Source organism: Belonocnema kinseyi, chromosome 3 (genome assembly GCF_010883055.1).
Source record: "Belonocnema kinseyi isolate 2016_QV_RU_SX_M_011 chromosome 3, B_treatae_v1, whole genome shotgun sequence".
Lineage (NCBI taxonomy): Eukaryota > Metazoa > Arthropoda > Insecta > Hymenoptera > Cynipidae > Belonocnema > Belonocnema kinseyi.
This window is the reverse complement of record NC_046659.1, coordinates 52,808,327-52,821,753: the sequence shown is the minus strand read 5'-3', so window position 1 is coordinate 52,821,753 and position 13,427 is coordinate 52,808,327. Positions and strand designations below refer to the sequence as shown.

The window sequence follows — 13,427 nt, the reverse complement described above, 5'->3', positions numbered from 1 at the left end:
CGGTACCATTGGATTCAGCGGGTCAAAATACATAAGATTAACTAGTTTTTACCTTTTGCCTCTTGAATGCATACGGGAACATACCCAGCTCCCGGACTAAGAGGACTGCAAAAAATAGGAAGCAATTTAGGATAAATCGGAAACCCTAAGAAGAAAATGCAACTTGATATTTTTTATATCAGAACTTCAATATCACGATTCATGAATTATGAAATGGACTTTTAAGCGAGATTTTAAGGAGATTTGTCCTTGATTTGTCACAGATATCACAATACTCATAGGGAAACAAGAAAAGATTTAAAGGAGACAGAGGAGTGAAAATTAGAAAATGCCGGGTGCAGGAGGTCAGCCGACCCAGAGGACGACCTTCAGGCCTCCATGGGTCAAAGATGGACCCAATCCTCTGCCTCTGCCCACGGCACCTTGGGCTCTGAACAACAGGCGGGACTCAAAACCAACAGCGGATGAAGCGCCGGCTTTTACAAAAGTCACGCTCAAGGTAGAATTTTATAAATAACAAAAAACGTTCTCGCCTTTAAAGCCACTTAAAAAACTTTAATGCCGTTTAAATCAGGCTAACGATTCGGCGGACGATTTCAAATTCTCGGTCATTTATTGGATTTTCTCGGTGAATAAAGTTCCCGGTCAAGTCGCCGTCCTGGTCCATAATCACACATTAGCTATCAAATCAGTTGAAAATAACGGTTTTGTCCGACCCCCCCCCCCCTTGAAAACGCGCTATTACATGCACATGAAGCAGGCGTAATGTGGCCGCTTCTAGCCCATGCCACGTTACCATATGCGCTTTTCGCCGCCCGGCCGACATGAAACTTTACGCCCTGCAGAGGAAATCACATTTATCTTTAAAAAAATTACATCACTGCATCCCACTTTATTCCTTCCGCTAAGTACGCTATTTCTTCCTTTCAGTATAATTTAACATGATGAAGAACATTAAACATCCTTTATCTGCTTCACATGCTTGTTTTCAATGAGGGTAGGACAAAAAGTATCGTGTGTATCAAGGGCGTACGGCTATTTTGCCTCGTGTGTCTGAAGCTTTAGCTTCGCTCGAGCGGCAAGTTCACACTTGTCAAAATAGCCTTATTTTTGTTTAGAAAAGAACTTTATTTGTAACTATATCAAATAAAGAAGATAGAAACAAACCCATATTTATTACCACTCCCTGAATAAACTAGTCTCTCATATCAGTCTTGTCACAATTTTAATTGAAACATTCCAATTTTACAAGAAAACTCTAATGCTACTAAACTCGGAATGTCACTCCACATTAGAGTATTATTTCTGAGGTACTAGAATAATTCCAGGATTCAAAAACATCAAAAAGGGGACAAGTTTATTAGAGAAATATTCGAGAACACGCCTTTCACTGCTACAGGGTTGGCCATTTAAAGTGGAAACATTTGTTTCTGAAAAAAATAACGCAAATGGGCACATTTGGTCTTGAGGGCCAACTGTGCTCTTTTTTTCAGAGTTTTCTGTCTCGTTGGCCAATGTTTCGGCAGATTTTGCTTGGCCACCCAGATCACCCGATTTAACTTCACCCGACTTTTATTTGTGGGGATATTCGAAGTCCCAAGGTATAACCCAACAAGCCAAGCACTCTAGCTCAATTGAAAGTCAACATACGACGTGAAATCCCCGCCATATCGGCCGAAACATTGGCCATGATGGAAAACGCCGAGAAAAGAGAAAATTTGGCCATCAAGACCAAAGGTGCTCATTTGCGCGATATCATTATATAAATAAACAACAAAACGATTGTTTTTGTTAAAAAAATTTTCAGAAACAAATGCATCCACTTTAAATGACTCACTCTATACTAGCGTCTGGAGCAAAGTGACCAACTAACAATTACTACTAATTAAATTCAAATTATAAATAAATCAAGAATAAAATCAACCTCTTTTCAAGAAGGAATCTTATTAAAACTACAGGTAAATTAGAGCTACGGTTTACACACAAGCCATTGAGTCAAATCGCGACTGGTTAAATTCTTTCTAATATGAATATTTTAATTTATTTTTACAAATTTTTCAATTCAAAATTAAAATTTTAAATGTTCGAAGTTAGACTTCGTTCCAAATTCTTAGTTTTCGAAATTTCGTTTGACAGAGACTACAGATCAAAATCAAAATTCGAAAGATTCCAGGATTATAAAATTGTATTATTTTGTTTCTTTTGAAATCTTCAAATTTAAATGTTTCCGATTTTCTAAGATGCTAATAGAAAACGCAAAGGCTTTTAACGATTTAAACTTGATTACCAATGTTCATACTTTAAAATTTAGACATTCATTTTGTATGGTAAGTATTTAAAATTTAAAGTATATTTCGAAATTTTTACTTTGGAAGCTTTCCAAACAAATCCCCCAATGTCTAAACTCTAAGGCACAATTGAGAGGTTACATGCAATAACCGGTTATAGAATTCTAGCGCACCGTTTTGTTGGCTCGAGAGAGCTTGTAAAAAATGTTTCAAATTTTAATCATGAAAACATATTTAAATAGGAAATTTAATTACACATCTTTTTTTCCTCATAAAAAATTTGATCTCGCTCAGTTACTTAATTTTGAAAATTTCGTAATAAAATTTACAGCGATTACGCTTTGTACTGTTCTTAGGGCAATGATGTATGTTAAAAGATCAGATATTTACATAAAAAGAAGATAATTTTTTTCATTCATAACGTTATAATATTGAACAGTGATCCTTTCCCGCGTTTGGGGAGTCGAGCGAATGTTGAGCAAGCTGAATGTTCCAGCTAGAAAGTTATTCAAAAAGGAATAAAGAAGTTTTCTGGAAAGTATTACTCCGATTGCTTCAGCGGTTAAAACACTATTACGGTTTTGTTTCTATCGCAGTCAGTGCTCACGGGTAAGCAAGGTAGTCTGTGTGCTCGGGCATTCGAGAGCGACTGACAGCTCGTTGAAAGCACACAATAAAAATTAAATAAGTACTAAAAATGATGCTTTTTTTATTAATATATTTCATTCTGTTTTCTAAGTTCATTGACTACTTTATACAATAACATAAGAAATACATTCTGAAATAGATAAATGTACTTTAATCCTCATCAGGTGAAAGAACATTATCATCTACTGATCATTGCGAAGATATCGTTGAAAAAATGTCCTTCAGGAATAAGATATTTTAATAGGCTTTGTACGTTATTAATTATTGTCTTAGTTATTCCAACAGATGGGGGAGGTACAATACAGAAGGAGACACAGTACAGGGGCATTGGGGGATTCAAAATTAAAGTTTATCAAAAATATATATTATTCTTTGAAAACTTGTTTTAAGGTGACTTAACCTTAATTTATAGAAAGTTGATATGAAGTACTTATTTCCTTCATTTTTTTTCGAAAATCGAGTTTTTCCCATTTAAACCTCCATGTTTACTTCAAAAGCCTACGAGCACGGGTTAATGTTTACCGCGGTTTAACAAAAATAGGGAATTTATTTTTGAAGAAAACGAACAAATTAGAGGAGATCGATCACCAAATATCTAAAGTAGAATTTTTACCGATATAAGTTTGGACCAAAAATTATTATTTTTAATTTACTCTATGTATTACAACTAACATAAATTTATTAATATTGATATACGCGAGTATTATATTAAATATCTCTTGCAAATTATTATTAAATATAAATTTATGTACCTTATTTCTACCAAGTTTGCGCATATTTCGTGTCCACGAATTTTCTTCTCTTAATCTCTTTCTGCCACGAGTTGACTTTTGAATATTATCCATTTTGAAAATAAAAAAATCACTGATTTCTTGTAAGTACGTTTAGCTCGAAAAACACACTTTTCATCAATTTTTAATAGGGCCTGCAATTTTAATGCTTATCATTTGTTATATTCACTATTCTGAGAGCAATGCATAAATAACCTTAATTAATTAATACAGTTTCTCTTATTTAAAAGTTTGTTAAAGGAATTCCTTCATCATTTCTTAAGAATTTTAAAAGGTAAAATATATATTGATAAGAAAACATAATTTTTTAGTACTTATTTAATTTTCATCGGGCACTTTCAACGAGCTGCCATACGCACTCAATTAGTAGTCATTTGGGGCTAGAATTTTATAATAAATCTCATTTTTTCTTTTGGAAAAGCAAAAGGGTTTGAAAATATTCCTTTTTCGAAATTTCTAAATTTAATTAATTTTAATTAAAACAGATGTTCAGTTTAAGATGCTTTTTAAATTATTTTCCCAGTGTTTTCAATCTACCTTATCCAGTACTTCTTAAGTTTAAGTTTCCTATCAATGTAGGGGTATCAGCTAAACTAATAGACCCACTCTGTTGGTTCTATCACTAACTTGTAGCCCTTGAAGAAAGAGTAATTTCGTGGTATAGTCCATTTTTCATTAGGCTTCTAAAGATTATAGGCGAACTTTTTGTGAAATCGACGGTGGTCGAGTTCTTGGAAGAGAATTCTTTACACCCTATTTATTATTCATTAAATATGTATTTAGCAGTAAAGTTTGTCTGGAGTGATGGGGATTGAATAACTAAGTAGGAAAATATCGATAGTGTTAAAGTTTTTCATTGTACAGATCAGGCATAGTAAGTGCATAGTTGCAAGGTGTGGTTCTCATAATATGAGATACCTGTGGTTTTTATAACACTGTGACTGCGCGGGGGAAATTGGTTACAAAAGTATTTTTGACTACTGCAAAAACTAAATATATCTAAATAGCAGTAAATTTATACTTCGGAAACATAGAATGAAGCTTTTCATTAAAAATAATACTTTATTTTGCATTTTATTAGCCATTTCCTGGGGTATCTTATATTACGAGAATAGTTTGGCGAGTTTGGAAAAAGCACTTTTTTACATTTTTTTGTGTTTTCAGCATAAAAACAATTTTTAATAAAATTTTTTATTTGAGTTTCTTATAACAAACTAAATTTCCTTTAAAATGACCTATATTACTTTTAAATTCAGTACATAGAATTCCGACATCACGCCAAACAAAGCTTTTCCATTTGATTGCTTACAAATTTTCTTTGAACTTATAAAACTAATTGCGTCTTTTTTTTACGAATTAGACGGAACACGCAGAGATGAACCATCTCAACTAATTGGTCTATCGTTCAAGTTTATGTTTCGCACTCTATATTTGCAGAATTGATAAACACGTTGGGAAACATGCAATCTATAATTGCAAATGCTCAATTAATTCAACACGAGGGAACAAAGTTTGTTCGTAGTAGAGGGTTGGGTCGGAAGGCGAGAAAATCTGTTTCTACGAAAACTCTGGTAACGACGTTAATCGAACCGTACGCGCAATTAAGGAGCTAATTACTAGTCTACAATGAGGAGTAAGCGCAGATTGCATTCCCAATTTGTAAAAGATATTAAAGTTAATACTAAAATAAACGAACAGCAAACAACAAAATTTTATTTTCAGATGATTCGAAGTTATTTAATTTGAAGTTACTTAAAAATTTTTAATTATTTATTAATCATAGACTAACACATTTTGTTATGAAAGTAAGAGAAAGAGAAAAAATCATTGCAAGAAATGTTTTGAACATTTCTAGAATCGAAATTGTTCCTTTATAAAGTACAAATTTTTTTAGATCCGAAATAATTCTTTCAAGATAAGTGGCATTGTAAGTGGGTAAATAGAAAATGACTTCTTTCGGAGATTTTCATATTGTTTTTCAAACTAACGTTATCAGTGAATAAATTGTAGGTTATGCGTAAAGCATTGAAGCTTCCTTCACATAAGATTTTAACAAAACACGTTGAAAGACCTGTATTTTTATTTCTGTTTACCATGTTGTCATTCCCTGGAAAGAGTTTCTAGTATACCTATACACTATACAATGGCACTTTGCCACAAGATCATTCGCAAATCTTCAACTGAGAGGAAACGTGTTTTCCAAAAATTTCAAACACTTCTCTACCACTAGAACTCCACACGTGGATAAGAAATCTAACTATTTTTACAACGAGTGGTTTCGTCGCCCAAATAATGTCCAATAATTCATCAGAATTGAATGAATTCCAATAAAATGTTCTCCCAGTAAATCTATACGTTGCAAGGTCATTTTTTAGAATATTAAATCTTCAATATTTTTAAAGCGCCTCAAACTTATAAAAAGAATACGTATAACACTACCTTTTTAAACGATTTTTGGGAAATGTTAAACATACAAAATCTATAAAATATCAATGATTATTTTTGATAATCTAATTTCGAGTTGATTGGATTTATTATTATTATTAAAAACATTTCTGTGTCGAAATGCTGTCACAGGCTTATACTGCCCAACATGTCGAAGGTATTTTTGGTTAGAGTTGGATTTTTAGTTAATCATTTTGCACGGGGCTGTCCCGGTATATATTATCAGTCACGAACGCATTTTTATAATGCAATCAAATGATCTGATGAGAGCAGTCTGCCCCGACATATTGGACAAAGCCTGGTTTTTACCCCATAATTGACGAACTGGGTTGCATTCAAGTACACAATGGGGGGACCTACAGCTTAAGGTGGGTTCCGAACCACAGGGATCGAACCCCGGACCTCTGAGGTGAAGTCCGAACATTTGTGTCGCCGAAAGTTCTATATTTCAGAATTTAGATGTTAAAAATATTTTTCCATATTCCAGAATTTGGATGTTGAAAATATTTCTAATTCCAAATTATGAGATTTTGAGAACAAAAATGAAAGAATGTGTTTTAAATTTTGTTTGAGAATTTACCTATTTTTTTTTTAAAACTATTTATTATTTCTACAGATTAAAAACAGCACATGAGCATGAGATAACGTGAAAGAGCGACTTTCGTGAAAACGAAGTTTGTTGCATGCTGAGGTAGTAGTAACGGATCGTTATAGTCAGAAAGTTAGATAAACATATAAAACAAGCTTTCTCAGGTACGTTTCTTTCCTGGAATTGTTTCAAATGAAACCGAAAGCAACATCATATTTCTGATAAAAAATATGCACACTCATTTGCGACTTATAAAATTTAATTTGCCGAAAGATTTCGATTTGGTGCTAAAAAGTTTGAATTTCGATACAGGCATTTAAAATGTATTCTTCAAAAAAATGTTAACTTAATTAAAATTTTTTTCCACAAAATATTTCGAAGTAAATTATGCCAAATTGCTTAAGGCAATGTCATACTAACCCCATTCCTACTTCGCTGATTTTTTTTTTAAACTCACGTTTACACGAAATGAGATATTGAGTCAAAAGTTTGTGAAATTAAGTAAAAGGCACAAAGGAACGTTTGCATCATTCTAAATTTTTAGAAATACAAAAAATGTATGTTGGAATTTTTTTGTAAATAAGTTTCGTAATGAATTATTTCATTTTGTAATAATCATAATTAGGACCACACAAACGCCCCTTAGTATCTTTTATTTCATTTCACAAATTGCACACTTGATATCTCAATTTGTGTGGGCGTAAAAAAAGGTCGATAACGCGAGCAATCGGGTATGCACGGCATGCCGTTAGCTCACAAATATATTTTCACATGAAAAATAATTAATTTCATTTTTAGTTTCCTTATTTTCGATTAGAAAGTGAGTCGTCAATTAATTTCATTTCTGCAAAGTTAATAAAATACCATAATAAAATTGAACGAGACTCCTTAGGAGCGTTGCCACAGAGATCCTCGTGGTAAAGTGCGAGGAGTAAAGAGCCTCTGGGTCACGATTATTTAAAGACACATGCTTCTATTTCAAATGGCCGACGAAGCCAGCTGCATCTTCCGCAAGTTTCCTAAACTGTAATATGCTTATAAGTAATATTATATTACTTCTCCATTTTCAAAATTTTCATATATCTTCTAAAAATTTTTTACAGTATAGAGAAAAGTCTTAGAACATTTGATTCAATTTTCTTTGAAATCTATTCGTTTTAACAATGGCATATTCCCAGAATAATAAAACAGATTCTGAAGTTGTTTACAGGAAACTGAGAATAAACTGTTTCAAATTTATTCGTGCTCTCGTCATCATTAATCTTATCGTAAGAATTTGAACTTCGATAATAAAACTGTTTTATTTTTTTATTTTTGAATACTTTCAATTTCTATGATATTATTAGAAAGTATAAATACAAATATCATTTTTTACAATATAAAAAAAGTTTCTACATTAGGGCTAATATAACTATATATTATAACTTCAAATAATAAAAATTTTAAACTGAATAAAAAACAAGTTAAAAAATATCACGACTACAAAAGTATAAAACTTTTGTCCTAGTGCACGATAAAAAATACGTTGAAGAATGACTCTCGAAGTATTCATGCGTCTGCGTCATCAGGCGGCCATTCGCCGGCTCTGCAGGCAATGAAGTAGCGTTTATCGTGCACGTTGGAGAAAAAATTAATTATTTTCAGTAACCGTTCGGTAAGTTATCATAGTACACTAAACATTTTAGTTAACTTATTCAAATGTTAGTTGTTGCACGTGCTTCAAGGACTAAGATTAGAATATTCATATTATAACGAATAACTGTAATAGTTACAAATAATACTAACAACTCAGGGGTAATTCACAAAATGTGTGATACGTAAACGGGGAGGGGGGTCTTTCAAAGTATAATTCTCCATGTTAAGTGCAATGGAAAAAGTATCCCATAGGGGGGAGGGGGGATTTAAATTGACTAAAAAATGTATCACGTAATTTGTAAATGGCCCCTAAATTAATGTAACGTTAAAAAAATATTGCAAAATGCAACGTTATAAATAAGTATAAGAGAATGAAGACTAAAATGTGAAACTAAGAAGTGCGAATTTAAAATTATAGTATACTAGACTAAACCCGGGGTTCCGCCCACATGTGGGAGTTGTGGGACGGGGGCAAAACGACAATGAGTTCGCTAAATGAAAACATGCCTATAACCTGCCCAGGGTTATGATCTATTACTGTATAAATTTCCACGACTTTTCGGGCAGCGGTTCAGAATTTGTAAGAAGACAAACACATAGATTTTCGCATTTATATACAGTAAACTTCCACCTATGTACTCCGCCGTAAAACATATACGCTGACGAATGTCCCCCTCTGGAGGGGCAACTACCTTTACCGAGAATCATCTGGATATTTTTGCCCAGCAAAGTTCATTGACTGCCTTTCTATCGATACACCTTCTGTAAACAAATTTTCCAACTGCGTATGTGCCAAAAAGCGCGGATCTTTTTTGAATCAATAAAGAAATACTATCAAAAATAATGCTTTTTGGCGCATGCGCAGTTGAAGCAGTCGCGGTCCGTTAGCATGCGATTGATTAGCATGACTGATTTTTCATTTCCTTGAAATAGTAGAATTTTTCAACTGAAAATTAATATAATGGAACCAAAAACCGACTCAAATATTTCGCAGCATATTGAATATTGCAGCATGAGTTGAAGGTCATGTACGAATGGGTGCAACTGTCAGGAAGGTTAGCACGGTTGTTGACAACTGTTCATATACGTACAGGGTGGACACGCTGGGGCTTACCAAGAAGTATATAAGCCGTCTTACACGCTAATGCTATTCTTATGTGAGTGTATGCGGGGTTGCATATATGTTGGTAAGCCCCAGCGTGTCCACCCTGTATAATATCTTTCATATAGGAATGCAGACAACTTTTTTGGATAAAATAATCTAAAACTAAAATTAAGTCATAAAGGTAATGGAAAATGACTGAGAAAATACATTCTACATTTGAAGAATTTTATTATTACGACATTCAAGAGTTACTTTTACGTTTCAAATATTTTCTCGAAAAAGTTATCTGCATTCCCATGACGTCATATTAAAATACTCAGTTCAAACTTGCCGCGCGTCGGGCCTCTTTTTTTAATTGGTCAGCCCCTCTTGCGGGCGTGACCGTATAGCCCACATAGGGACCATGGTGGCATGTGTAGGAACTGCGCTCGGGGAAATAAATGCGTATAGTGGTAGGGGAACTAGGTGCGCGGGGGCATTGGCGAGCGGGGACACAAGTGGAAGTTCACTGTATATGATTGCATCACAAACAGGATTAGACAATTTTATTACAGTTGTAAACCCATGGGTTTTCAGCTCGTCCTTGCGAAAATGAACTCCACGTGAGTAATGTACGCTATTTTATTCAAAATCAGCATGTTACGAGATGGTAGGGCCGTCTGAAAAGTGAGTCGTAATGTTTATATTACCGTTGGCCGTTCGACCCGAGCTCTCGCTCTCTCTCCCTCTCTCTGACTGTGTCTGTGTGTGTGTGTGTGTGTGGGAGGGGGGTGTCGACAGTACGGTTAGAAAATACATTTTACTGTATTTTGTGATTTTATAATATCAGGCTTATTAACTGAACATGTATAGTATTATACTTTTAAATGGTCCAAATTTAAGATTTTAAACTACACCTGCTCCGCGTTTGTCAGCCGCCGTTGAGTTATTCCTAGAACCGCAAACCCACGCAGTTTCTCAGCGGGGCACGGCGAAAGCGCTTGCGACTGTCACATCGGAAGGGCCACAATGCGCCAGTACTTAATCGCTCATATCGCTTAATATGATGTATTCCAATTGGAAACGGTTCAAGCGACCCTGAATGTTTACGTTTCGAATCACCCGATTTAGTTACAAGGAGGTCCATTAAACTCGCAGTACCACATTGCAAAAATGGACTAGAGGTCTGTAGGAAATATGGGGCTCATGTAGGACTAATTTAATTCATTTTTATTTCTCTGAATTGTCATTTGCAATAATTGTTATTGTCCATTTCACCGATTTTTTATGTTACTTATTGTCATTTAACTAAGTTTACGGCATTATTGTTATGCCTAATGTTTCTGCAGCAAAATAAAACGTAGACAACGTGTCGGTACACTTAAAACGAAATGATGACAAATAGCAATTAGGAAAACTATAAATTTGATAAAATTAACATTAAGGAAAATAAAAATAATAAAACCTGTCCATTCGGTTAAAACCAAATTAGGTGAAAAGATAAACTTGGACCAGTTTAATGTATGGCAAATGGTAATTACGAGAAATAAAAATTAGTTCAAATATTAATTCGAATAAATACAAACAAGGACAAGTGACTATACGGTAAAATGAAATTCAGTGAAATAAAAAATATGGCAAGTGCATTTTAATGGTTAACAAATGTGGAAATTAACAAATGGTTTTCAATGAGGTAACCGGGCGTATAATGAAACAATTTCCGTTTTTACGACACTTCTTTAAAAAATTGAAAATAAATATAACGCGCAAGGTGGCGAAAAAATAATATTTATGAATATTATCATCTACATTCGTAAACTCATATAAATAAATGTTGCCCTGAATTTCTTATGTTAGAAAAAAATGCAGTATCTGTATTCCACAGCACGTTCAAATTGAATGGCCATGCGACCCTAAGAAGCAAATGTACTTGGTTTTTCGAACGTTCTTATAATTAACATATTTACATGGAAAAAGTACGATTGTTTATTTGAAAGCTTTTGAGTTGTAGATTACATTGGGGCTTTTTTCAGTTTCTTTGTGTTATTTTAAAAAATAATTGTGTTTCACAATACGTACATCGGCTGTTTCAAAATCCGTAATTATGGAATACCGGACCGCGTGTTTCACAATGCAGGGACCGGCTTCTTTCTATTGTATGTGCCAATTAATGAGACAGCCATTTCGGAGAGATTATTTCGTTTTTATTGTAAAAAGTGTGAATTTGAACATTGATTCTTATAATAAAATAATTATTGTGCGGATCCCATACGTGTATAACGATACAGGTTATGAGATTAATTAGTGACAATATTTGCACTACACTTCAACTAACCTATAAAATCAGCATACTCATCAGCATGCTTTAATAAATGAAATTAAACTTGTGTTAATTATTTATGAATTATTGATGTTAGGTAAAGAATTAGATAATTATAATATTAATTACAAGGAAACATCGAGAAAGGAGAAAAAAACTGATTTGAAAACATAAATTTGAAGAAAATAATGTAAATAATAATATATAAAATTATACATGGGGCATTCCACACGATATTTGCCATCAGCATTTTTTTCACGTAAAACATTTGTTTTTTTGTTTAATACTAAAAAATATTCAATATGTATTTTTTTATTTCAATATGACACCCACTACTTTTTTATGAACATATACGTTCATAGAATAGTACCTTTTTTCTATTGTTTATACTGCAATATCAAACAAAGATATGAAAATTTATACGGAAGATAAAATGTGGGCCTTTTCCTCAACTTTCGAATCAAGTATAATAAAATCCAATTTAATTATTTATTTATTATTATAAATAAAAATTTCATAAACAAATAGATTTGTTCAATTTGGACCTATTCTTTTAATATTTTTTATTTTATTTTAAAGAGTGAACTAAACGTTTTTCTTGATCTGGTAAAAATTTGGGAATGGGTATTAAAATACTTTCGAAGCAATGAATTGAATAGCGGCACACGAGCGCGGAGTGTGCCGCAGTGCGACTCGCTCGGACTGGGACTGGACCGCCTACATATTCAAAATTTATTGCTATTCAAAAATCCATTGCTTCGAAAACATTTGACTACCCACTCCCAAATTTTTACCAGATAAAAAAAAGTTTAGTCTACTATTTAAAATAAAAAAAATATAAAAAACAGGTCCAAATTAAAGAAAAAAATCTATTTGTTTATATCTTTGTTTAATATTTCAGTATAAGCAATTGAAAAAGGTACTTTTTATGAAAATAAATTTGTTTAATTTTCTCGAAAACTTTGCGTTTCACATCGAAATAAAAAATACGTATCGAATATTTTTGAGTGTTAAACAAAAAAAAAATATTTTACACAAAAAAAATGTTGGCAAATATTGTGTGGACTGCCCCATATATAACAATAATAATCTTATAATATTATCCGGGATATCACGAAAATTTCCCAGAATATTCCTGGACTATTCCAATGGAACGTTCGGAGAATTCTGAAAATGTTCCAGTAATTAAGGTTCAAGGAAGTAGGAATATGTCCGCGTATCCAACAAGGTCTCCCAGAAGGTTTGGGTACTGTTCGTAAAATTTGTCGCTTTATATGAACTTGATTAATTCAATCCATTGAATTTTTCAATAATATTTTCCGAACTTTCCTAGATACACGCATATTCACCTACTTCCGGGATAACTTTGTGGAACATTTTTGGGAATTCTCGGAGCCTTTAATTAGAATGTTCCATGAATGTTCAGGGAAACTTTTGTGCTATCCCGAATAATAATATAATAATGTATAATTAAAAATTTGTCATAAGGTCAACCGCAGGATTTCGCCGGGAGCGGGTGCTAATCTGAAAAATTGTGGGTCCGGATGCAATAAGGGCACATAAAATTTTTTCGTGCGAAAACGAAGTCCCCTGGAGGCTTTAGAAAAAATTTTCGAATTTTAATTTT

General features: G+C 33.2%; 2 protein-coding genes across 5 annotated transcripts in view; one reads left to right on the top strand and one right to left on the bottom strand.

The window, feature by feature from the left end:
- LOC117169329 overlaps window positions 1-13,427 on the bottom strand; it is a 66,756-nt gene that overhangs the window by 29,764 nt on the left and 23,565 nt on the right. The gene's annotated exons all lie outside the window — the stretch shown is intronic.
- Window positions 1-13,427, top strand: part of LOC117169327 (glutamic acid-rich protein) — a 45,964-nt gene that overhangs the window by 9,253 nt on the left and 23,284 nt on the right. For 3 of the 4 annotated variants that reach the window (XM_033355656.1, XM_033355658.1, XM_033355657.1), the window contains exon 2: window positions 264-499. The exons of the other annotated variant lie outside the window; for it this stretch is intronic. In XM_033355656.1, coding sequence (XP_033211547.1) covers window positions 329-499 — 171 coding nt within the window. In that variant the 5' untranslated portion in view covers window positions 264-328. The remainder of the gene's footprint in view (window positions 1-263; window positions 500-13,427) is intronic. 4 annotated transcript variants of the gene reach the window in all.